Raw genomic sequence first — 27,672 nt, 5'->3', positions numbered from 1 at the left:
GTAGACAGCCATACAGAGACTGTTGGAGGCTACAAACTTGATCTGCTGTTATCTTTATTACATAAGTGGTTATGTTTCTCATTGAGCCCTCAAATATCAGCCTGTTTAGATTGAGGATGTCTGCTAAGGCAAAATAGCATTCAGTTGCCAGTCTGGTTATTGAGTTACGGGTACAATCTGATTTTGGTTTTTTTTTTCCAATAAAAATCTTTCATTTTAAACAATATAGGCTGTAGGAAATCAAACTGTACAAGCATAACATCATCATCAACATGTGAAAAACACTGCTGAGAACAATGCAGCATGGGCTAAAAGAATCTATGGGCTCAACACTTCCATTAAACGGTTTGAAATCCCTTTCACAGTAATGAAAAGAATACCCACTCAGGCCTAAGAAATTAGTTATAAGAATGTAATTTCATTTTTTCATCACAATGCTTCTACAACTTTTAAAAATTGAGATACAATTGGCATATTAACATTAGAATTTTAATTATGCTTTTAAATGCCATCTATGCTATCCTCTAAATACCACTGGGGAGTTGGTATTAATAAGATGGTTTTTCTAAGAAATACATATCAAGGTTAAGTATCCATTGTTTTTTAAAGATACTTGATACAATACTACTTACAGACAAGATGCTTTAAGTAGTGGGTCTTCGTAATACTGTATACATGTGTGTGTACTTGGTTGCTCAGTCATGTCTGACTCTTTGACCCCACAGACTGTAGCCCACCAGGCTCCTCTGTCCATGGAATTCTACAGGCAAGAATACTCAAGTGGGCTGCTGTGCCCTCCTCCACAGAATCTTCCCAACCCAGGGATAGAACTCAGGACTCTATACATGCTGAAGGGGAAAAAAAAACAAACCAAATTGCTCCAACTCCCTACATAATTGAGGTTGGGTCTATTTTAAATGAAGCCTTCAGTTTCAAGCTCAAATCAACTTAACCTGGATCTCCCTAGAACTGCTAAGTCAAAATTCCCTGAGGTTGAAGCTACCTATGGAAAAATCCTCGCACTCTTGCAGAGAGATGATGGGCAAGACTCTCTTTCATGACAGCCTCCCTTTATTTCCAAGCTTCCTGCTTGCACCCCTTGTCCTTTCTAATCTAATCCATGTCCTATAGTTTTTGACTCATAGTCTTTTCAGTCTTTCTACGATAATTCAAATAAGAACAGGAGGTGTGTGTGTATCTGTGCAATTAGCACATAGGTGTATTTCTTAATTTTGTTAATCCAGCCTGTTACCTTATATATATGTGCATGCACACACACGCACACAGACTCACATTCTCACTTAGGAGGGCAAAAGCTCGGTCAGCTTATGCTCCCAAATTACAGGAAAATAAAAGATGTCTGAACACATACCTTGGGAATGAGCTCACAGGTACTTTTTTTACTACAGGAAAATTTGTTTAAAACACCACCAACTGAAAAAATGAAAACTCTAAAAATTCATGTGCCTCTTACAAAACATCTGAAATGATGAACCCCATACACAAAAAGCACAGATTCAACTGTGTCAACTAAGATAAAAGAAAAATAAGTCTGTTTTCCTTTTGATTTTATACAATTTAGTGATTTTATTTGACACTTTTAAAATTCATTTTGGATCTAGCATGTCCTGGGGTTTTATACACTGACCAAACTGCTCTGCTAGACAGTCAAGTTCAATAGCAATTTTCCTTCACATTTATCCATTTTTGTTTAAGAAACATAAGGAGTCTGTATCACTTTTTATTTTATATGACATAATCATTTTTATTATAAATTTATTTAAATCATTTTGGACCAAGCATGTCTTTTGGTTTTACCCACTCATCAAACTGCTCTGCAGTGAGATAGCCAAGTTCAATAGCAGTTGCCTTTAAGGTTGATCCATTTTTGTGTGCAGTCTTAGCAATCTTGGCGGCTTTGTCATACCCTGAAGAAAAGATTAAAAGGTAACATAGGAGTTAGTAGTGAAACTTGGTTTTCTAAAGCAAGAGTAATCATTATTATTTGATACTACCAACTGAACTGAACTGAACCAACCTCTTAAGTAAACACTTTTTAATCTTAAAAATATTTAGCAGTGGGTTATCTTGATAGCTGTCATTTCTTATACAGAATAAAACCCTCCTTTACTTTTCCTAAATAACACGTACCTCACATTCTATAAGATGTGTTCCTAAACAGAAATGCTCACTAATCCAGATATTTTCATAAGGGGGAAAATATATATACATAGACATCTCTCTCTATACACACAAACACACACATATACATGTAGCACCAAGACGTAGAAATATACACCTGGGTAGTATAAATGTGCTGTTTCAATAGTATGTTTAACCAAAAATAATTATCTAACAAAGCATTAATAAGCTCAATGCTGCAGGAGTACAAAAAATAAAGGACTGCATGCCCAGGAACTGTGGTAAACGTAAAGGGATCTAAGAGGGAAAAGAGAGGAGAGTCCTCTCACAATGAGGGAGGGGCAGGCAGGGCTCTGAGGAGACACACACCTTCAGAGCTTCCAGCATCTCTTTCTGTTCTGCACTCTTTTCAGACATTACACAGTACAAGTAGGGAAGTTTCAGTACAAACATATACTTGCACAAGAGGTCACAGGTCTACTGTTTACATCAAAGTTATTTGCTTTTAAAATTAATAGAGGCAGGGAAATTCTGGTTATCTTGATTTAATGTAATTTTTTTTAAATGGCAAAAACCAAAAAGAGAAATTAACAAAAATGAAACCAATGAAGGAGAAAAAAAAAAAACACGATTAGAGGGATATGAACAAAGAGAAGTCTGCAATGATTATCCACTAAGCAAGATGTGCAGCCAAATAAATAAATATTTTTTAAAAATGTTATGTGTCATGTGCAATTATTAACCACCTACAAAACATTATGTGTCATGCGTGATTATCAACCACATATAAGATGTTACGCATAGTATCAATTAATCTACCTATAAAACATTATGGACATAGTTAATATAAAATTAACACTGAATGCTAGAACATGTTGAAATGGGCATTTACTGATCAAACCAACTTTGAAAGAATTCTCATGTTAAACCTTTGGCGTTAGACATTCCATACTTTAAAGTTAATAATGACATTAAAGTCTATGCATTATGCTAACCCTTTCAGTTTTCATTCAAGTCCCAAAAACATGACTACCTGTTACACATAACGAGCACAATCAGAACCCATGATGTGGAGTTGCAAGGCTCATGCTTTGTCACCAGTCAAGTGTGCTTTTGCCCACTTATCCTTGAACGGCCTTTACCTCACATTAAACTGACTCTAAGAAAGATATCAATCATTCTGCTTTAGGAGTATCTCTAATTTAAACATTTTAGTAACAAATCCTGGAATATAAACATGGTGAAACATTTCTCCCATGAACCTCTGGGTTCCTCGGTATATCTCTCCAGCTGAATGCTAAGGTAAAATAATTTCAAAAGAATCCAGGATTATTGCTATTTTTCATACTATTCCAAAAACAGACAGCATATTGGGCTCACAGCTACCTGAAGCAGTCATGAGCTCTAACTTCATAAGACTGAAATTATAGCTCAACATGAAGCCAAGAATATAAAATCAGCCTTGAAATTATAGGATTATTGAAGACTATTTTAAAACAGTACTCATATCACACCAAAAGACTGCATCATAACTTGTTCTAATGTACAAAACCAAAGAGTACATTAATAACTTCAGCTCAGCAGTAAGGAAATGGTGGGAAAAGGCTTTTAATACATTATAACATAAAGAAATGAGTGCCTCAAAATCTATGAGTTAAAAGAGTGTATTTAATAGGGATCATTATGGTCGATCTATAACCCAAGCTAACAACTTTGAATCTATATAATGAAATATTTATAAATCTGGAAAAGGCTTGCAACACAAAAGCCACAGTTTTAGACAAAATATTTCCCCCCTTTCCCTATAAGAAATGCATACATAACCCTTTTTTAAAAAAATTTAATCCATTTCTGAGTTAATAAAACAACAACAAAAAAAGTATAGTAACATCTAGAGAAGGTAGAAAAATGAGTTCATTCAGTGTTGTTAGTAAGCAAGTCCCAACAATACAAACTGAGAGGATATTCAGTATCTGAATTCAATGTCCCAAGTATCTAAATTCTATTAAGATTAAAATAAGCTTTAAGTTCTACTTCTGAACTTGCCACATTTCAAATAAAATGAAGTATAATCAATCAAGTTTTTGAAAGAAATATTATACCATAAAGGTTATAAATAATATATATATAGCGTCTTTCAAAACAATTCCAAATGTCTTAAGACAATGTTCAAAAGAAATCTGTTGTTCACTAACATTGATCCAGTAGTCTTAGTCTCTTAAAACTTTCTCAGCTTTTAAACTGTATATTCAAAATGGAATTATTATTCTTTAAACACATACCTATGTGAGGATTAAGAGCTGTCACCAACATTAGGGACTCATTCATCAGCTTGCTAATCCTTTCTGTGTTGGCCTGGATTCCCACCACGCAGTTTTCTGTGAAGGAAACTGATGCATCCCCCAGCAGTCGGGCCGAGTGTAACACATTTTTAATCTGAGAGAGAGACAGATTTATTAAGCATAGCTTTTTTCTTTGTTCAATAACACATTTGCTGGTTCATAAGTGAATACAATTCAATTAACATATAGCACTCTTACAACCTGTAAGGAATCATACCCCCAAAAAATAAGAAAGAAAACTATAAACATTTGAGGATGGAGAAGTGCTCTTTTAAGAGGTAAAAAGGCATAAACACAAATAACTAAAGCACAAGATAGTTTGTGGTATTATAAAATACAGGTATGAAATGTTAAAGAATGCAGAGAAAGAAAAATCAATTCCAGTTGTAGGAGCTGATGAAGTTCTACTGATGGAGAGAACTGAAATAGCCGGAGATGGAAAAAGAATCTTCCAAGCAAAGAAAGAGAAACAAAGATGCAGAGGCTGGAAAGTTCAGCATGTGTGTAAGGCAATCAGTGAAGCCAGGGCTTCTCAGTTCTTAATGATCAGCATGTTTTTTATGCTTCACAAAACAAATATTCCATGGTCACTTGAAAATAACCTTGCACACATTTTAAAACAGTATTACGTCAATTAGTTTTAGCATTTTTTGTGTGACATTTCCAACATATATTAAAATAAACATATATATAGCCACATCCTCATCTCTCTGGTCTAAAATCCCAGGGTCTGAAAACAGTACTTCCAACAGTAGACTCACACAGAACTTCCAAGGTTTAATTTAATACTAATGACTTTATTATATGGCAAATGTTGATTATCTCAACTTACTTTCTATTAAAAACAAAACAGATCTTTTTTAAAAAAAACTGCAAGACATTTAATGTTATGCACATGTATCTGCCAGGCAGCTGATGTTAACTATTTGGAATCTGACCTGAAAGGAAAAGCTTTTTGATATGAGATGTGCTTTGGTCTGTCTTCTATTTTCCACTAACATGCACATTACGTAAGGGCAAAAAAATCTGTTTTGTTCATTGCTCTATCACTAGCAACCAGGATAGTGCCTGACATAGACTAGTACTCAATCAATATTTAATGAATACAGTGAATGAATAAACATAATATTTGTCATTTGCATGTTCTTATCAAATTAAAATAAGACTACACCAGATACAAACTGGAAATAAGACTTTAATATATATTTAGATATAACACTTCGCACAAATAAAGGACTCTAAATGGTAACAGTTCCATTATCTGAAGTTGGGTAAACTGGATAAAAGATGATGCCATTTGTTCCATCTTCACGAAGATGAAGGAAAAAGAACAGACTTGAACACTGAGTGGACACAATGTTTTCAAGGTATGTGGAAGAGCAAAACCAATGAAAGCCTTGAGAGAGAAAGGGAAGAGAACTAGGTAGAAATTAGTGAATAAACCAAGGACAAAAGTGTTTCAAGGGACAAGTCTAGGTCAGATGGCAGTTAAGAGCCGTGGCATGTCTGCTGGACTCAACAGTGCTAAAAGAACAATTCAAATACAAGTGCAAGGGTGGAAGCCCAACTGCAGTGCATATGCAAGTGAGAGCGGGCATTCCTTTAAAACGGCTGAATTTGGAGAGGAAGAAAGCAGCAGTATGAAAAGGAGACAGAACGGAGGGAGAGTTTCTTTCCTCTGTTTATTAACTGAGGAACTAGAATGTAATTCTAGCAGTTGGTGTCCCCAGTGGCTAGGGACAAGAAAGAAACCTATAACCCACTTCCAGAATTTTTCTTCCTGTTACAAAAAGCAAACCATTGATTACTTAAGCTAAAAGTCACCTAATTAAATACCCACGATTAATCCTCTAACATTAATATATGCTTGACTTCCAATTGCTACTCATATTATCTTAGTACCTAACAAACTTTAAGAAATCTTTATGAAAGACAAAAACCAAGGTAACTAGCTTTGGGTCAAAGACAATAAAAACAAAAAACTTACCATCATTGGCTTGAAAACATTCAACTCAAAATGTCCATTGCTGCCTCCAACGGTCACAGCAACATGATTCCCCATGACCTGGGCTGCGACCATGGTCATTGCTTCACACTGCGTGGGGTTCACCTTTCCTTCAAGAAAACCACCAAAGACACCACATCAAACACACCGATGGCTTCAAGTATGGGTTAAAATTAGGTTTTATATCCAATAAACAAGAAAAGAAGCAAAGACAAAGCAAGACATATAATCAAGCAAGGCCCCAACCATATGGGTGTAGCCTCCCATACCTCACTGGCCAAAGCCCAGAGCAAAAAATGAAATAAGAGACATGTGATGTAATTCTTTTTACTCAACCCATTAAGATCACTTTAATAGCCTGTTCTAGAATTCTATTTGCTTTGGACTGTGAAAGACAGAACTATTTGCACAGTTTCTAATGTGGAAACCAGAATACATGATACTTACTAAAATTGTTTTCTCCTATATTGTTAGTGATGCTCCCAGAAGTTCTGATCAAAGGTAGCTCTAAACACATTCTGAAACAAGTGTGCCACCCATGTCCCCATCTACTTACAGATTATGTTAAACTAAAAAAGACATGCTTTGTAGATGAGAATGCCTGGGTTCTAATCAAGTTTCAGTTCTAACATTTACCAGCTATGTGATGATTGTCGTTGTTAAGTTACTAAGTCATGTCAAACTAGTTGCGACCCCACAGACTATAGTCCACCAGGCTCATCTATTCATGGAATTTTCCAGGCAAGAATACTGAAGTGGGTTGCCATTTTCTTCTCCAGGGGATCTTCCTGACCCAGGGATCGAACCTGCATCTCCTGCTTGGCAGGTGGATTCTTTACCACTGAGCCACCTGGGAGCCAGCTACATGATTACCTGGCATGATACTGCTTCCTGGTTCATTTTCAGGCAAAATTAGTTCTCCCAGTCCCGAGCGAGGACCAGAACCCAGAAAACGAATATCATTTGCAATCTTCATCAGACTGCAAGCAGTAGTATTCATGGCTCCACTGAGTTCAACCAAAGCATCATGAGCAGCCAGAGCTTCAAACTTATTTGGAGCTGTGACAAAAGGTAAGCCTGAAGAAAAAAATCAATAACCTGTATGAGTTAACAGGTAAAATTAAACATTTTTCTAATATCAGCAAGTTAAACAGAAACTGTCAGTATATGAACATAAGCAAAAACAGAATAAAAATTCAACTTCAGAAAGAAATGCTTAAGACTCAAGCTTTCTCCACATTTCATCAAGATGTCCCGAGGAGTAGAAGGAATCTAATGATAGTAGCACATTTAAAAGATAAAACAAGTACAATAAATGTTGAAAGAAATATAAAATACTAAACGAAAAAGCATTCTGATATTGCAAACACGTGTATGATGCTGTGCGTAAAGATGAAAAGTAGGTAAAATTCATTCCACTCGATTCCAAACTCCTTTTCTAGTACAATTTCCCCCCCATTTTAGGCATCCTATTCTTGTCTCTGGGCTTCTCAGGTGGCGTTAGTGGTAAAAACACACCTGCCAATGCAGAAGATGTAAGAACTGCAAGTTTGATCCCTGGGTTGAGAAGAGCCTCTGGAGGAAGGCATGGCAAACCTCTCCAGTATTCTTGCCTGGGAAATCTCATGGACAGAGAAGCCTGGTGGGCTAGAGTCCATGGACTCGCAAAAGACACGACTGAAACGGCTGAGCACACATGCATTCTCTCCTCTAGCCAGGACCTACAAGCTCCTCTGAGAGATTAGGAAGTCAAAATGAACTAGACATTCTCAGTCACTCCCATGTTCAAATTTTTAAAGATCTACATATTCTAGACCCCATATTACTATTCTCACTGATTAAAGTTTAATTAAAAGTCAAATCTCTGCTAGCAAGCAATAATAAGAAATGTAGAATTATCTGTGCTCTCTGTTAAGATTTGCATGTTAAAAAGAGTTTTCTGGAGACAATAGCTCTATTAACAGTTACCATTATTGAGACCTTCAAAAAGGTCATTAATTCAAAGAAATGTCACAGTATACCATAGGGAAAAAAGAAATTAAGCCAGCCAATCTCTAACATATTTGTCATTCAAATCAATTTCTCACCAATCATTTGATTCTTCCTGCTTTGAAAAAGAGTATTCAAAACAGCTTTGGTGGTGATTTAGTTGCTAAGTCATGTGACTCTTGTGACCCTATAGACTATAGCCCACCAGGATCCTCTGTCCATGGGATTTCCCAGGCAAGATTACTGGAGTGGGTTGCCATTTCCTTCTGTAGGGGATCTTCCCAATCCAGGTTTCCTACATCACAGTCAGGTTCTTTACCAACTGAGCCACCAGGGAAGCCTAAAACAGCTTTAAATGGAAAATAATTGAATACTACCAGATAGTAAATGAAATTAGCACTAGTAGATTTTAATAATTACATGCTGTATGAACTTACAGAGGGAAAACTTTTTAAAAATACCAGGATTAATATCACAACTTCTAAAACAGACACAAAGTAGATGACTGATGAGGAAGTATTATTTCTAACTTTAATCTGTAAGAATTCAAAGCAGAAACACCGAGAAAAACACAGACTGGTCTAATGGTAATGAGTAGTGAGCCATGTTATCACCTACCTGTGAGCGCAGCCACTTTTGCAGCAACCTTTTCTGCAAAGCCAATTCTAGTATTTAAACCAGTGCCAACGGCAGTGCCCCCAGCAGCGAGCTCATAAATTCTTGGCATGGCAGCTTTTATTCTTGTTGTTGCATATTTCACTTGTTGAACATAACCGCTAAATTCCTGAAAAAATAAAGAAATTAAGATGAGAGAGTATACAATTTCCTAACGGCATGTAAGTCACTCTAACTGCATTAAATATAAGTTTTTAGAAAACACATCTCAGGTACAAAATTAGAAGCTACTCAAGTGGCAATTATATTAATTTATATGATAAACAATGTACAAGGGTGAAAGGGCATTTATAAACCTATCAGTTAGCCAATGCCACTGATAACAACATGCAAGCTACTTATAAACTACTCTTTTAATAGAAAACAAAGAAAACCATCACAGGAAATAAACAAAAAAAAACAACTTTACTAGATTAAATTATTGGTTTATATGCAAATGATTTATTTTGTTGGTGTATTTCAAATCACTTGAAGAAAGAAAAAAACTGAATCTCCTCAAGAAAAATGCAAATATAGAAATAGCCTCCATACAATTTCAGTTAAAAAACCTGACATGGAATTTGAGGGTGTTTTAAAGGGTCTCAAGAAGCTAAGTGACCTACTGAACAGCCTAAGAAGGTAACAGGGTAGAATAAGACCCTCAGTAGCTTCATGATGCATTTTAACTCTGGTATGAATGCCACACTGGTTCCCAAAGTACAACATACTTTAAGTAAAATAACCACAGAAATCATCATGTTTGGAACACAGCAAGGGCCCTATTAAGAACCATGCAAGGACAGAGGGCATAAACTAGAACTCAACTGAGCAAGCGAGGATATATGGTTACACTCAATCTATCTTTTCTTTCCCCTGTCTGACAACACTGAAAAACCATGAATACTTTTGATTAGTACTGGGATTTCACACTGCTCTAAAGAAAATATTTTTTAGAAGATACAACTTCTTTCCATCTGATCTAATATCACTTACATATATACCAGGTTAATTCACTTAAGGAATACATTAGAGAAAAAATTACACTCAAGAAACTCAAAAGACTATTTCAATAAAAGCAAGTATAAATGCCTCTGGTAAGATAAACAGAAAAATGTAACTTTCTGTCACAAAGAATGATTTTACATAGGAAGCTGAGTCATAGCCCAAATGGACTTTAGCATATAACGGTTTTCCTATATGTAACACACACACAAAATAGGAAAAAAACTAGAAACCAGAGGGATACTCAAAAGTTTCAAAAACAGATACTGTATCTCCTTAGAACTTATGTGTGGTAGAGCCAAAATCCCTGCAGATGGTGATTGCAGCCATGAAATTAAAAAACGCTTACTCCTTGGAAGGAAAGTTATGACCAACCTAGATAGCATATTCAAAAGCAGAGACATTACTTTGCCAACAAAGGTCCATCTAGTCAAGACTATGGTTCTTCCAGTGGTCATGTATGGATGTGAGAGCTCGACTGTGAAGAAAGCTGAGCACCAAAGATTTGATGCTTTTGAACTGTGGTGTTGGAGAAGACTCTTGAGAGTCCCTTGGACTGCAAGGAGATTCAACCTGTCCATTCTAAAGGAAATCAGTTCTGGGTGTTCACTGGAAGGACTGATGCTAAAGCTGAAACTCTAATACTTTGGCCACCTCATGCAAAGAGTTGACTCATTGGAAAAGACTCTGATGCTGGGAGGGATTGGGGGCAGGAGGAGAAGGGGACGACAGAGGATGAGATAGCTGGATAGCATCACCGACTCAATGGACGTGAGTCTGAGTGAACTCTGGGAGTTGGTGATGGACAGGGAGGCCTGGCGTGCTGCGATTCATGCGGTCGCATAGTCGGACAGGACTGAGTGACAGAACTGAACTGAAGAGCCAATGATGTAAAGAGAAATAAAATACAGCTTAAGAAGCAACTTAATTTAGTAACCTTAATTTAGTCACATCATGTGTACTTCAATTAATCATTTCCAGTTTTCCTTATTCCTGCTGTCATAAACTCAAGGTAAACGATCATGTTTTTTTCCATCGTTTGCTATCAGATGAACAAAACTACAAATTAAATCCTTCCAAATAACCAGCAGCCAAACTCTCACACTAACTTGAATTTCTACAAAAATACTGTTACTGATACTTGATATAGAATTTGTGTATGTCCTACCTCAAAGTGGTGAGCTTACTGAGACAAAATCTATTCCTTGTATTTCCTCTGCAATGTGTACCATTAGACATTCTTTAAAGTATCACTGAAAGTGAAAGTGAAGTCGCTCAGTAGTCTCCAACTCTGCGATTCCATGGACTGCAGCCTACCAGGCTTCTCCATCCATGGGATTTTCCAGGCAAGAGTACCAAAGTGGGTTGCCATTTCCTTCTCCAAGGGATCCTTCTGACCCAGGGATCAAACCTGGGTCTCCCGGATTGCAGGCAGACGCTTTACCCTCTGAGCCATCATAAAGAAACATAGAAATGCTTTCTGTATTTTGGAAAAGAGTAATACCTCTTTTACATGTGGCCAAAACATTGAACCACTTTAAAATTAATTTTTAAAGAACTTACTAATTTAGAATAAGAGAGACAAAGGAAGAAATTATGATAATGATACTGATGAATATGATGATACCTAACACCAATATGTGCTTACAATGTGTCAGAAATAGTTCTAAGCATTCTACATGAATTAGCTTATTTGAACCTCATAACTATTCTATGAAAGAGATATTATTTTCTTGGTTTTACAGCTAGAAAAACTGACACAAAGAAAAGCTAAGTTTCCTAAGGTCCAATAGTTTGCACATAGCAAAGCTAAGACTTAAACTCAAGAGGACTGATGTGGAATCTGGCTCATAACCAGTATGCCCTGCTCTTCTCCTGAGTGGATGCCAATAAAAATCACTGACAGGTTAATGCGGAATCATCTCTGTTGCTGAACTGAACTGTTATAAACTTGTCCATTTAAACCAGTGTGATTTAGAGGGTAATATATTGGCCATTTGTACCAAGCTCACAATGGAACCAAATCTAATCACATTCAACATACCTGCCCAAGAGTAAGTGGAACAGCGTCCTGTGTATGAGTACGCCCAATTTTGATGATCTGGTCAAACTCTTTGGATTTTGCTTCGAGAGCATCATGCAGCTTCTGCAGTCCTGGGAGCAGCACTTCATGAACTTCTATTGCGGCAGCAATGTGCATTGCTGTGGGAAAAGTATCATTTGAGCTCTGTCGGAAAGTTTTCAAAAGAAACATAAAATGTTAAATCATAGGCAAAAAATACAAACTTCAATGTCTCAGTTAAAAATCTCACTAAGTGACTACTCAAACCGTAGCATATTTAGTACTCAATTATATTTATGTGTGCCAAGTCACTTAGGATCAAATAAGAAGCAAAAGAAGCAACCTGATTTCCTTTGCAGAAGGTATTTAGGTTTGTATTACACAGACTACCTACAATGAATGTATTACATATTACTATATCTACCTGCTAATAAATAACAGCAAGACACAAAGAAATACACCTAGCAGATGTAAGGATAGCAGCAATAAAACATCTTACAGTTAAATAACACATACAGTCTTTCACAAACATTCCTTCCTTCACTAAACTTGAGGAAAATTCTGTGATAGGTCACCACTTTAAAAACAGAACAGAATCTGTCAAAGAAATTATGTGCCATGCCGAAGTATTTAGGGTTGGCAGAACTGGAACCTGACCAGGTAGTCTAAACACCATGCTCTTTTGTCAAATGTAAACCTGTACTTTTAAATTACGATGTTATCTTTAACTCCACCTCAGTCCTCTACCTGACCATACACACTAGGTTATTCTGAAGTAGATTTCAGACTTCAGTATACATAAAAGATAAATTCATACTGAAATGCAAGTCCTAGGTTTGCAAAATCCTTCACACCATGCATTTATGGGAAAAAATAAATAAATAAACTTCCCTATATTTTAAATTACGCTAGGTACCCACATCCTGATTTTTAAATATCACTTCCCAATAAGATCCTCCAAAAGGTCTTTGGAAAAATGATTGCTTAGGGGGGTTAGCACAGGAAAAATACAAGATGATAAGCCTGGACCAGCTTGTAGTGGAAAAAATAAGTGCCTTAAAAATAAAAAAGGGATGGTGGCATGTTCAAAGGACACAGGAGCCAACATGCTGTGGCTTTATGGAACGATATGAGCAGCAACATAAAGAACAAAAATACTGGATTATAACCTTAAAAAATACTAATGAATTCATGCTTACATACATAAATGATTAAATAAAGAAATAAATCTGAGGGGAGAGAGAAGACAAATATTCCTTATAGAAAAATTTCAATTAATAAATGCAAAAAGAAAGGGGGGGAAAGAAAATTACTATTAAAACATCACAGCAGTAATTGCTATTGGCAAGATCCTCTGATGAATGTTAAAAATTAATAGGCAAAAGTTTAGGGAAAAAGAGGCTGTTTTCATAGCCTCAAAGTTCTCTATTAATTTCGTGGTTATTTTAACACATGTCCAAAAATTTTTTGATATTCCTCCCTGTAGGAAATAGAGCTTAAGTGCAGTAGCTGGAGTATAGGCTATTGGAAAATGAAGACACCATCTTAACCAAGTGATTCGAGTTAACATCACCAGTACCAACTTGTGCTATTATCATGTACCCCTGATATGATGCAAGAAGAGCCCTTCATTTCTTAACAATCTTTCCCAAAATCCACAGTCTCAGTCTAATCATGAGAAAACAACAGACAAACCTATATTGAGGGACATTTTATGAAATATCTGACCACTGCTTTCAAAAGTCACAAAGACAAAAGGCAAACTCTCAAATTAGAGAAGACTAAGGGGATGTGATGACAATATAATGTGGAGCATGGACTGGATCCTGGTTAAAAGAAGAAGGACATCAATAGAAAACTAATGAAGCCTGCTTAGGAGTATTGTACCAATCTCAATTTCTTCGTGTGACAAATCTACTAGGGTTATGTAAAATATTTAACATTAAGGTTAGCTGGGTAAAGGATACATAGACACTCTGAAATATCTTTGTAATTCTTATAAATAATTTTATTTTTCAAAAGAAAGAGTTTTAAAAATATAAATCAATGAAAATATACACATATACTAAATTCAAGTATCCTAAAAGTGATTTTTACCCCCAAAGGTGCTTTTCATGAAATTTAAGACATAGACTCAAGATTCCTAAAATAAATAAGAAGAACATAAAAGAAGTCCTTTCCATTAAAGAATATAAGCAGAATTAATCCTCCCTGTCAAAAGATAATGCCTGTTTTACAAGGAAAATCTCAGGATTCTTTTCAGTTTATACAAGGAAAAGAAGTCATATACTGACCTGGCTTTTATTAACATGATCGTTGGGATGTACAGGTTTCTTGCTGCCAAGTTCACCTCCCAGAATTTCAATTGCCCGATTGCTAATGACTTCATTTACATTCATATTTGTCTGGGTTCCTGATCCAGTCTGCCATACCACGAGTGGAAAATGATCATTTAATTTACCTTCAGCTACCTGCAGAACAAAATGTTAAAAAATGTATTTTAAAAAATAAGAAAAATTCTATATTCATTAAGCTGTTTGAATCAAATGATTGCCGGCATCATTTATAGTACTATTTTAAAGCATATTTCTCATGTGCTACTATAGTTCCTGGTTGTCGAGCAAATTGAAGCTTCTGCAGTGTAACCACTGCTACTTTAAAAGGTGAAAGATAATCTATTGTGAATGGCATAAAAATTTCACTGATTCCAAATGAAAACTGAATCAAAGATATCTTTCTTCTATTTCTCCATCTGCCCTCTGTAATATTCAGACAGGGCCACTTGTTAATGCTGGCAAAAGTGTTAAGTCTCTAGATAAATTCACTGTTGGTACTCAGCAGGAATACCCAACAGATGCTACAGCAGGAATACCCAACAGATGCTACAGCCAGAGTCAGCATTATAACCAACAAGCGACTTATCAGTGTGAGTTCACTAGTAGCTACTGCATCCCACAAATGTCCCATGAGTAGCAACCTCCAAGCTCAGACATAAACATGTCTAGATTTGTCTCTTTTTTTGTCATATTTTTGTATTCTGAGTTAGTTTTTTATTTTTAAGTTCTCTGGGAAAGTGAGTGCTTAACTTCATCTTCTGGAATGATTTTAGTTTTAAGCTAAGAAAATCAGCGTGCATGTTAGAAATCTATTACCTTAAAAAAACTGGTTCATTTAAAACTAAAACTTTTTTCCTAACTGAATAAAAATAATAGGTGATTAGTGTAAAAAATTCTGAGAACTAAGAAAAGTGTAACAGTCATCATAGTTCTACCCTCAGAAATAAAGATGATTAGAACTTTGGCACCTCCTTCTAGTCTCTACTTCAAGTGATGGGAGTATATATGCAGACAAACATGTTTTCTATTCACTTTTTCTAAACAAAATTGGGATCATAAAATATATGCATTTTGCAATCTTTCCTCCCCACTTGCTATACGCTAGGCTTTGTTCTATGACATTCTTTAAAAAACTAAATTTCTATGGCTTCACAATCTAACTTGTTTAAACAGCTGCTATAAAAAACAGTACTGCAATGAACATTATATCTAAAGCTTTTAAACTGTTATCTCTGCTTATCTTTGCACAACAATCATGTTATTGGTGGAAGAGTCAAATTACACTCTGCACACATATTATCAAACAACCAACTAGTTTTAAAGGGAATCATTTATACATAAAATAAGAAATTAAATATATAAGTTCAAAGAGTGCCTCTTTAAAAACTTATCTTTAAACTATATAAATTACAAGGAAAAGTAAAGAGAATCAGAAATGAAAGGTATAAAATCATCCAGAAAATTTGCCACAGTATATATTTGAAGCATCATATTAATATCCTCACCAAACAATAACATTGTCATCCTATGCTAAAACACATTAACTCAAGAATTCAGTGCCCCTTTCCTCAGTGTCTTTGGTGGCTCAGACGGTAAAATGCTTGTCTACAATGTGGGAGACCCGGGTTCGATCCCTGGGTAGGGAAGATCCCCTGGAGAAGGAAATGGCAATCTACTCCAGTACTACTGCCTGGAAAATCCCATGGACAGAGGAGCCTGGTAGGCTACAGTCCATGGGTCACAAAGAGTCGGATACAACTGGGCGAATTCACCTTCCTCAGGCCAGAGCTTATCATTATCCAGCAGATAATAGGGATCTAATGCCAACAAGTAAACACTCTTATCACCTCTTACCTCATCTGCTGCCTTCATTATTGCATTAGCGATCTTTGGATCAAGACCATAATCCTGGTTTACTTCAGCAGCTGCTCGCTTCAAGATGCCAAATGCTTTAATAACTGGGATCTAAAATTTTTAATCAGAAAAATATCTCAATTTGCAATTTAAGCAGGAAAATTTAAAATTACTATCTTATGCAGGTACAAACATTGTACAGAAAACAATAACTTAAATAATATTATGATATTAAAAAAATAAAAATAATAAAAATAATATTATGATATTAAAATGTTTAGGATATAGAGAAAGATTAAAGATAGGCATATAAAAACCAAGAACCATCATTTATCTATTTGTATAGGCAACCAAACAAAAGCAAATACAATGACTTTTCATAGACACGTATGTATGCCTTACACACACATACACACATATTCACACAGATGTACAATATACCATTTGTCCTATTTTTTAAAAGATATTACAACACACATGATTTTACATCACATATTTAAAAACAAATGATACTCAACCATTTCAACAGCCTACACCATTATTTCCTGGAGAAAGGAATGGCAATCCATTCCAGTATTCTTGCTTGGAGAATTCCACAGACAGAGGAGCCTGGTTGGCTACAGTCCATAGGGTCACAAAGAGTCAGACACAACTGAGTAACTTTCACTTATACCATTATTTGGGCTTCCCTGGTGGCTCAGTAGTAAAGAACCCACCTGCCAATACAGGGGCTTCAATCCTTGTTTTGGGAAGATCCCCTGGAGAAGGAAATGGGTGCCCACTCCAGTATTCTTACCTGAAAAATCCCATGGACAGAGGAGCCTGGTGGGCTACAATCCATGGGGTCTCAAAAGAGTTGGACACCACTTAGCCACTGAACAACAACATTATTTCCCCTCACTGGATTCCATGCTACGTAATAATTTTTCTTTCTCTTTAGAAAAGAATAAAATAACAAGCAAAATAAAGGCAGCAAAATGGTGCTATGAAAACTGGATAGCCACATGCAAAAGAATGAGAATGGACCACTATCTTATACCATACACAAAAATGAACTCAAAAAGGATTAAAGACTTGAATATAAGACATGAAATCATAAAACTCTTGAAGACATAGGCAGTAAGCTTCTTGATATCAGTCTCAGCAATGATTTTCTGGAAGAGTCCAAAAGAAAAAGCAACAAAAGCAAAAATAAACAAATTGGACTACATCAAACTAAAAAGCCTCTTCACGGTAAACCATCAAGAGAATGAAAATGCAGTGGCTGGAGGATGTGAGGGATGGGGGGCCACATGTAGGGCCTGGGGGTTGGTGAGGGACCAGGAACCAGTATGCCACAGTGCACCACCCGCCTCTACCCCCATGGTTAGTAGCACTAATCTGTTTCAGAGTATTTCCTGCTAAATCCAGGAAATTAAAACATTACAAGTGTTTTACTCAAATGAAATGGATATATGACACATAGGAGTACACATGAATGAAACAAATCAGAGTTTCATTTTCTACAGGAACACTGCAGTGGGTCAAACAAATGCTGAAGTCACAACCAAATGCCAATCAACTCTGGCTACCAAAATGGAGTGACTGACCCCACGGTGTTTGTGGATGCATAAAAATAAAAAAAAAGTCACAGTACAGAGTTTCACTGGGCACTACTAAAACAAAATGGTAAATATATCATTGAAGATGAAAGGGTCTCATTATTCTTTACTCAGATTAGCAGTCCATAATTTTTTTTTGGTTTTGTTTTCCTAAGGACCTCAGGTCTGCTTTATATCTTATGTAGTTCAGAAAATTAATCCAGATGAAGCCAAATATGTAAAAATTGATAGCCCTTGTATCCATCTTTTATAGACACCTGTCCAGATCCAAACAACTGCTCTGTCTCTGGTACAGCAGCAGCAATGACGCCACCCCAGAACCACACACCTTGCTGGTTGAAGCAGGAAAGTCAAAACATGAGCCATGCTTACTCCAATTAATATTGCTTAAGACTGATCTTTTTAACCCCAGGAGTTGAACTATGTGAGAATATTCAGGATCAGCTGCTACCCTCTCTCTCCCAACCATGTAGTCTGGCCCTCACCATTAGATTGGCTGTGGGTTAACAATGTCAGAGATATTTTTCTAAGGAGATCCACTGCACTTTGGAAAGGTATATGAACCTGTCAAGATTCAGTCTTGAAATCCTAGTAATGAGCTAAAATATGGAAGTTAAAATTGTTTAGATAAAAAGTATATTTAAAAGATAAAGGTAGCAGTATCTCACCAGATGAGGCTTGGGGACTTCTAGGCTTACTAGCCTATCCTGCATTCCTGTGCTATTTTTCATACTCTAGTTGGGCTCCAGTAGGATATGAAGCCAATCCAATATATTTTGTCAATTCTTTTCACACTTTAACATCTCTGAAATCAAGATGTATCTTCCAATCAATGACATGACACAATTTTAACTGGCAGACTTTTTCTTTCTTAGCAGTACATATCAGGTCTAACTGAAGATTAGTTCTAAGGTAAGGGTTTAATGAAATATGGTTTTCATATATATTTGTATGAAATATTTGTTTTCATATAAATAAAAAAGTTTTCTCATCATTAAATCATTATGTAGCACTGAACAAATACTTATATATTATGCTATATGCCAGACATCATGACAAATAGTACTTTTATGAATTAGTGTACACTTTTCTACAAACTGAAGCCAAGATAGGAAGTATAATATTAAAGAAAAATTGGATGGGAGGGGAGTTTGGGGGAGAGTGGATACACGTATGTGTATGGCTAAGATCCTTTGCTCTTCACCTGAAACTATCACAGCATTCTTTATTAATCATATTAATATATTAATAATTATTAATCTTTGATTAATCATATAAATATATTACAGCTCTACCACAATACAAAATAAAATGTTTAAAAAAAGTTTTCTTTTAAATCAGTTTCTTAAAAGCTTTACATCAATAAAGAAGAATCAAAATTAAAAATGTTTACAAACTACAACATTCTAGTAAAAATATGAAAAATCCAAGCAAGAATGAAAGACAAATCACTTAGTTCTATCAAATAAAAATCCAAAAGACTCAAAGTCATAGGTTAAAGCACTAGCATACTAAACTTGAAAAAGTTTAACAAGAGAGAAACACTTGATTACTAGCTTTGTAGCTAGTTCTCGAAATGACTTTACATTTTAATTCTGTAAAATATTTATAAGGTAATTTATAACTCATAATATTGAATAATATCTAGTTCATCTAAAATAAGCCAACATTTACACAAAAGCCACTTACTGGCATGCGTTCTGTCATGCCTCCAATCTTAAAGTTCATTGTAGATCTCACAGTCTGGGCGCCATAATACTTATCATTTGGGACCTTGAGTTCACCAAAGGTATCATATTCTATCCGAAAAGAATTTTGGCTTGCCTAAAAATAAAGACAAGACACTGTTACAGCTTGAAAAGAAAACAAGTATCAGGAGAAATAACATCACATACAGGAAATTATTGGAAATAATTGGAAATTTTTAATATTGGAAATATAATTGGAAATATAAATTTATAATTCTAAAATAATTGGAAATATGTTTCCAATATACAGGAAACATGATATCTGGGAAGAGAAATCCTTAAGTACCACAAAGACAAAAAAATTCCACTTTGATTCTCATTGTTCTCCCCCACTTCCAGTTTTTTTCTTGAAAATTTTAGTCACACAAATTAATACAGATGCTAATTATGTATTCTAGGATTCATACACTATGCACATGATAAATACAAAGAAAGCCTTTGAAGTCAAAAGAGTAATCTTTTCCAATTCAGGAATATGCCTATTATTGGTCAATCTTTGATCTATGATTTTACTAAGAAATTTGGAAAATAACCTAAGAACAATACTTTTAGAGTTTGAAAATATATATTTAACCAAAGCTCAACCATTGTCTACAAATATTATGCATGAGAGAGCGCTTAGTGCAACACAAAATATTCCAGGCTTTGCAGTGAGATGGCCCACCACCTGATAGCTGCGACATCTTCAGCAAGTCAGCTTTTCTAATCTATAATTACAGTAAACGGTGTAATTACAGAGACATGGGCCAGATCAGTTCCTAACCTTTTTCAGGGTATTGGAAACTTTTGAGAATACGAGGAAAGCTATGGATCATCTCTCTAGAAAAATTAACATAAATATAAATATATGTAAAATCTTATATATGATTTTAAGGGGTTTATACCTTGAAGTCAACTCATTCCCCAGGATAAGAACCCATGACCCAAAATCCCTTCTATGGAGAACATAAGATTCTACCAAGTATATCAACTTATACTTATTAAAAAAAAAAAAATAGACATTTGGAATCTACATATATTTATTTTAAAGAGAGTTCAAAGAGATACTCAGAATTTTAATTAATGTTCACCTTGCATTAATTATAAAATAAAGATGATCAGATGATTCAAAAGATTTAAAAATACCTAGCAAAGTAATCTTATTTTAGTAAATAGTCCTCTGAATAGGAAAAAAAATAATTTTGTAGTTATCCCTTGGGACTAGAAAGATGGAACAACAACAACAAAAAAAACTTTGTATAAAACTTTTTAAATTGTATGAAAAGAAAAATATCCTTGTATCTAGTGAGAAATACAGGAGTATAATCAATGAGGTACATTTTTTTCTTCTGCCTAAAAGTCTGCAGAGGAGAGGAGTGGCTAAGATGGCAGAGAAGGAAGACTTAGCTCATTTCCTCTCATGGGCACACCAAAATTATGGTTATTTACAGAGCAATGATTGATGAGCAAAGCTGAAAAATTAGCAGAAAATGGCTTCTACAACTGAAGATATACAGGTACCATGGCAAAATAGGTAGGAGAAGTGAAGACATAGTAAAGTCAAGACCTATACTCCCCTAGGGGGAGGTGACCCACAAACAGGAGGATAATTACAATTGCAGAGATTCTCCCCCAGGAAAAAGAGGTCCAGGTCCAGTGTCAGGGTCCCTAGCCTGGGGGTCTTGCACTGAGAAGAGTTCCTTGGCTTTGGAGGCCACAGGCCTCACTTTTGGCCAGAGGTCTGTGGGAAATAGAAACTCCCCTCTCAAAGAGTGCAGACAAAATTTCACACTCTGGCACCCAGGGCAGAAGCAGTAATTTGAAAAGAGCCTGGCTCTCTACAATGACCTACAGAGGAAAAAACCTTTATATTATACATAAACACACGTGTATATACACACAAGCCAGAAACAAACGTTTTGTGAAACAATCTGTCCTGCCCTCATATTTTCTATCTATGTTATTCAGTCAAAACCCCAATGCTGTTAACTGTCCACTACATTGATTTCTCCATCCACTAATGAGTCCACCTGAAGTTTGAAAAACACGTGTATGATTTTCAAAACCTTCTTACATTATCTCTTCCCAGTGGCTTAGGCAAGAAGACTGCTCAACTAAATTAATGAAAAAAATTATCAGTGCTTTTGATGAAAAAGTGAGGTTATGATGGAATCTATTAAATATAAATAAGTTTTTAATTATTATAATCCATTATTATTTAAAAAATTGTTTTTAATCATGTCTTTATATCCCATAATTCAGAGAACAGAATTTCTGGGAGACGTTTAAAGAGTCTAACCAGCTAGGCATAGTGCAGGCACAAACTGCAATTTCCCAATGTCCTGGGAGATGCATCTTTATTCACAATTGCTTCCCCTCCAAGAAAAGCATGAAAGGATAATATGGCCAGTGTGCATTCCAGTGTGATAGCTATTTGGTCCTAGAAATCTCAAGTACAATTACCATCCACTAACCCCAGTAACCTGGAATTGATGAGGTGGTCTCCAAGTTCACATGCTATCAGTCAGAGTCAGTTCAGTTCAGTCACTCAGTTGTTTCTGACTCTTTGTGACCCCGTGGACTGCAGCACGCCAGGCCTCCCTGTCTATCACCAGCTCCCGTAGCTTGCTCAAACTCATATCCATTCAGTCAGTGATGCCATCCAACAATCTCATCCTCTGTCGTCCCCTTCTCCCGCCTTCAATCTTTCCCAGCCAATGAGTCAGGTAGCCAAAGTACTGGAGTTTCAGCTTCAGCATTGGTCCTTCCAATGAATATTCAGGACTGATTGCCTTTAGGATTGACTGGTTGGATCTCCTTGCAGTCCAAAGGACTCTCAAGAGTTTTCTCCAACACCACAGTTCGAAAGCATCAATTATTTGGCGCTCAGCTTTCTTTATGGTCCAACTCTCACATCCATACATGACTACTGGAAATACCATAGCTTTGACTAGACAGGCCTTTGTCAGGAAAGTAATGTCTCTGTTTCTTAATATGCTGTCTAGGTTTGTCATAGCTTTTCTTCCAATGAGCAAGCATCTTTTAATTTCATGGCTACAGTCATAACCTGCAGTGATTTCGGAGCCCAAAAATATAGACTGTCACAGTTTCCATTGTTTCCCCATCTATTTCCCATGATGTGGTGGGACCAGATGCCATGATCTTTGTTTTTGAATGTTGAGTTTTAAGCCAGCTTTTCCACCTTCATCAAGAGACTCTTTAGTTCTTCTTTGCTTTCTGGCATAAGGGTGGTGTCTTCTGCATATCTGAAGTTATTGATATTTCTCCCTGCAACCTTGATTCCAGCTTGTGCTTCATCCAGCCAACCATTTTTCATGATGTATTCTGCATATAAGTTAAATAAGCAGGGTGACAATAAACAGCCCTGATGTACTCCTTTCCCAATATGGAACCAGTCCATTGTTCCACATCTGGTTCTAACTGTTGCTTCTTGACCTGCATACAGATTTCTCAGGAAGCAGGTAAGGTGGTCTGGTAGTCCCATCTCTTGAAGAATTTTCCACAGTTTGTTGTGATCCACACAGTCAAAGGCTTTGGCATAGTCAATAAAGGAGAAATAAGATGTTTTTCTGGAACTCTCTTGCTTTTTCTGTGATCCAACAGATGTTGGCAGTTTGATCTCTGGTTCCTCTGCCTTTTCTAAATCCAGCTTGAACGTCTGGAAGTTCTCAGTTCACATACTGTTGAAGCCTGGCTTGGAGAATTATCAGAGTCTAAAGCGTCTAAAGGTTAGTAAAAAGGTACAGGCCTTAGGCCTATAATATATCCCCACGAATGTGTAAGATAACCATTAACTAAACCATGATATCTCTTACATAAAAGGTAAAATGCCTTTCACATTCTCAGCCTTAGATGGTTTCAAAGAATATTTCAGAATTCAAGAAAATCCAAACCATTTCTTAGGCAGAAAGACTATCTTAAGAGGTTAAAAATCCCAAATGTGACTTCATTGTGTTTGGGTTTCCAGTTTCTCTAAACAGACTTTTTAAAGTCTTTCAGTTCTTAAAGTACAGGGTGACTACCAAGTCTTAAAATACTGACAAATATGTAATAAGTGGTTTATTGATACTGTACTGCAATATAGAGTAAGGTATTATCCATGTTTTCAGACTTGATGGCCATCTTGAAGACGAAGTAACTTTAAAAAATGTAGAACTTCTTTGTCCACCATGCTACCAAGGCAGTATCATGTAGCAGGTCTCCACTGTATATTCTCTATTTTTCTCCTCAGTATCACATTTTAATTAACTGTGCGTGACATCTTTGCTTATTTACTAATAACTGCTTTATTTACTTAACATGCCGCAGTAGTCTCTAGTGTCTTCCCAGGTGGCACAGTGGTAAAGAATCTGCCTGCCAATGCAGGAGAAATGAGTTTGATTCCTGGGTTGGGAAGATCCCCGGAAAAGGGGATGGCAACCCCCATAGACACAGGAGCCTGGCAGACTGCAGTCCATGGGGTTGCGAAGAGTTGGACACGACTGAGCAGGGATGCAGGCACACAAGCAGTCTAAACTCTGTGCCCACAGTGACTGCTTCACACACACGGGGCATTCAACATAATCTTCCTATCTGATGAACTTGTATTCTTAACTGAAACAAAAGGTAATTTAGGGCATTTAGGGTTATTTGAAGTTCTTTTTGTAAAAAGTTTATTTAAGTATAACTGATTTATAGTATTGTGTTAATTTCTTCTGTACAGCAAAGTGACTCAGTTAGACGTATATATTTTTTCATATTCTTTTACATTATGGTTTCTCACTGGGTATTGAATATAGTTTATTTCTTAACACTAGGAACAAGAAAAACTTAGATCAACTCGGAGCTTTTGGAGCTGAGAAGATCAGAGGGCAAAAGATGTATTTAGAATTATGGAGAAAAAAAATCTATCCTCACCTGATGTTAGCTAACACTACAACACTAAAAGCGAGATGGTGCCTTTTTCTTTTTTTTTTTACATTAACAGCAGGATAGATTCAGTTCTTCAGTCTTTTATTCCTTTTTTACAAAACACTAAGTAAGTGAAAAATAACTTTTTAAAAGGCTTTAAAGTGCACTAAAATTATTCCATCAGGGAGTTGCAGAAATATAAAGCATCCTTGATTTCTAGTTTCAGATATAATGACGTCATCAAATTATCTTAAAGTGTATAGTCCAGAAAATGTCTTGGGCCTTTGAAATCCCCTAGATGGAAGCATTCATTTAATAAAGCACTCACCATGTCCCAAATTCAAAGAATTTCCACAGGGACAACATTGCTGAGTATCTGTAATTATTTTCATGTATTATGTATTACATAATACTGTATGTATTACAGTATTACCTGACCAAAATCCCAACTCTGATTAACAGAATAGTCTGAAGTCACATCTCTCTGAATAAAAGCTCAAATCACAAATCAGAGTGAATAGGGTAAAATAGTAAGCCTTTCTAAACCAGCATTTATTTCTCAAACTTTTCCTGATAACACACATGTGAGCATACCTATTCAATGTTTATTTACTAAAGCCCAAATTTCCGGAGGTTACTTTCTAAATTGAAAAAGAGCTCGTGTAAGTTAGGGTGCTGCTGCTAAGTCGCTCATGTCCGACTCTGTGCGACCCCATAGACGGCAGCCCACCAGGCTCCCCCGTCCCTGGGATTCTCCAAGCAAGAACACTGGAGTGGGTTGCCATTTCCTTCTCCAATGCATGAAAGTCAAAGTGAAGTCGCTCAGTCGTGTCCGACCCTCAGCGACCCTAGGACTGCAGCCTTCCAGGATCCTTCATCAATGGGATTTTCCACGCAAGAGTACTGAGTGGGGTGCCATTGCCTTCTCCTAAGTAAGGGTATCCAACCTGAAATTGGACGTTTAGTTCCTTGGAGGGCGTGCCTCAATTAAAAGTGCTGATTCAGCAATAGTTAGGTCCCATGCAATTTCCTCCAACGTACTTCAGGACATTCTGCCAGTTTCATATTTCCAGGTTTTACAAAACTTACGTGGGGAAAAACAATCTCACAAACTAAATGGCCAATTTCATGAGAAGTAAAATCTCTTAAGTTCACAAGACCCTTCCAATCCCGCCTGGAGACCGACTGCTCAGCTGTGACCCCAGAAGCTAGCTCCGAGGGGCTGGATTCAGCCGGGCCCACCAAGGGCAGGGGCGGAGCTGCCCCTTCCCGACACTGTCCCACCTCGTGGCCGCCCCCTCCTCACACCGTCCACCTCAGCATCCTCGCAAGGGCAGTCGCCGCAGAAGTGAGCGCGGCACGGGCACAGTCCAGGAGGCCCGGCATGACTCTCTCCCACAGCTGCCGCCCCTCCAGAGCGCTCCTCCAACTGAGGAAGCGCCCCGGGCCCGCAGCGAAGTTCCAACACATGGGCCAGTATCGAGACCCTAAGGCCGGCGGGCGGGAGGCCTGAAGGTCACCGCGGGGCGGCCAGGGCGGTCGGGCAGCACGAGCTCACCATTCGAGCGGCGTTCGGAGGCCTGAGCAGGAGGACTGCTGGGCCACCCGGGCCAAGGCCGGGGCTGGGGGCGGAACCTGGATTCCGCGAGAGTAAACGCGAACGCGCGAGGAGCCGGAGCGCGCGATCCATAGCGCGGCGGCCTTGGTAGAGCTTCCGGGCGTTATGGCCACGCCTCCACACAGGCTGTCAGAACGCCCACGGTCCCCACTCGTATCCAATCAACAGCCTCAAAACCTAGCTGGCGGGACCAACGGCCAATGACCAGGGAAGCGTGAGGGGGCGGGCTTAACTGCCTCCTCTTGAGCCCTAGGATTCCTGGGAAGCTTAAGGGAAAGGAATGATGGGAAAGAGAGTTCGTGGTTTGTTGAACCAGTAGTTTCGTTGTTCAAAGAAGACAGGAGTAGTTTTCCTGTGTTACTGTGGCTAACAGAGGGCTAATGTCTAGTGAGTCTGTATTTGGTTAGTGGCGTAGAGTAGAGAGAAGAATTTACTTATTCATTTATGTGGAACATCCTGGTGGCTCAGATAGGAAAGAATCTGCCTGCAATGTGGTAGACCCGAGTTCGATCCCTGGGTCATTTATCTACCATGTAATCACATAATACATGTTCTATTTGCTCTATTTTCATCTGTTCCAGGTTACATCTTCCGTATAGAAATTTTAGAAAACAGAGAATGAAATAATAATTATATATAAAAAAAAAACCAACCCTGATAATTACTCAGTTCGTCTAACTTGTCTTGTGGTCTGTACAGTTTCCTTTCTCTTCTGAATAGGTAAGTACACTAAGAACTCTTGTTTTTAAATATAGTGTTGAAGATGTCCATAGTCATAGGTGATTTCCGAATTTTTATTGTTTACATTCAGGCTCTTCTAGTCTTTTGCATTGATAACATATGTTTTCAAATTAAAGGTGTATCATTGTTATAGATCATGATAGAAGAGTAGGAACAGATATAAAATTGCATTGAAACCACAATTTTTTCTTTTTTCGTCTCTTTGAATTGCTTGAAACCAATTGACAGTTAATCAAGAAAGAGAACCCTTGGATGATGTCCAGGAGTCAAAGGTTCAGGACCTGCAAAGCCAAACTTTCTAGAGTTCAGTTCAGTTCAGTTCAGTCATTCAGTCGTGTCCAACTCTTTGCGACCCCATGAATTGCAGCAAGCCAGGCCTCCCTGTCCATTACCAACTCCTGGAGTTTACCCAAACTCATGTCCATCGAGTCGGTGATGTCATCCAGCCATCTCATTCTCTGTCATCACCTTCTCCTCCTGCCCCCAATCCCTCCCAGCATCAGGGTCTTTTCCAGTGAGTCAACTCTTTGCATGAGGTGGCCAAAGTACGGGAGTTTCAGCTTCAGCATCAGTCCTTACAATGAACACCCAGGACTGATCTCCTTCAGAATGGACTGGTTGGATCTCCTTGCAGTCCAAGGGACTCTCAAGAGTCTTCTCCAACACCACAGTTCAAAAGCATCAATTC

General features: G+C 37.2%; 1 protein-coding gene across 2 annotated transcripts; it reads right to left on the bottom strand.

The window, feature by feature from the left end:
- Positions 1-1,561: 1,561 nt before the first annotated feature.
- On the bottom strand, positions 1,562-26,449 carry FH (fumarate hydratase). 2 transcript variants are annotated; one of them, XM_069544688.1, is made up of 10 exons: positions 26,184-26,449; positions 19,677-19,811; positions 16,387-16,497; positions 14,491-14,667; positions 12,179-12,361; positions 9,097-9,262; positions 7,363-7,566; positions 6,472-6,599; positions 4,425-4,578; positions 1,562-1,928 (listed from the first exon to the last, which is right to left on the bottom strand). In XM_069544688.1, exons 1-10 carry the CDS (start codon positions 26,313-26,315, stop codon positions 1,786-1,788), a joined length of 1,533 nt encoding a protein of 510 aa, XP_069400789.1. In that variant the 5' UTR covers positions 26,316-26,449; the 3' UTR covers positions 1,562-1,785. The 2 variants fall into 2 exon arrangements, with proteins under 2 accessions (XP_069400789.1, XP_069400790.1); XM_069544689.1 differs by having other exon boundaries at positions 25,910-26,271.
- Positions 26,450-27,672: the final 1,223 nt, after the last annotated feature.

Source organism: Ovis canadensis, chromosome 12, assembly GCF_042477335.2.
Source record: "Ovis canadensis isolate MfBH-ARS-UI-01 breed Bighorn chromosome 12, ARS-UI_OviCan_v2, whole genome shotgun sequence".
Lineage (NCBI taxonomy): Eukaryota > Metazoa > Chordata > Mammalia > Artiodactyla > Bovidae > Ovis > Ovis canadensis.
This window is presented reverse-complemented; position numbering and strand designations above follow the sequence as displayed.

Excerpts from the sequence above, each read along its gene's own strand:
- FH (XM_069544688.1), bottom strand. The coding sequence starts at position 26,315 with ATGGATCGCGCGCTCCGGCTCCTCGCGCGTTCGCGTTTACTCTCGCGG. Across the intron at positions 7,567-9,096 it reads AAAAGTGGCTGCGCTCACAG|GCTTACCTTTTGTCACAGCT; the intron begins GTAGGTGATAAC and ends TTTTTTCTTCAG. Across the intron at positions 6,600-7,362 it reads AGGAAGCAGTATCATGCCAG|GAAAGGTGAACCCCACGCAG; the intron begins GTAATCATGTAG and ends GTTTTCTTGAAG.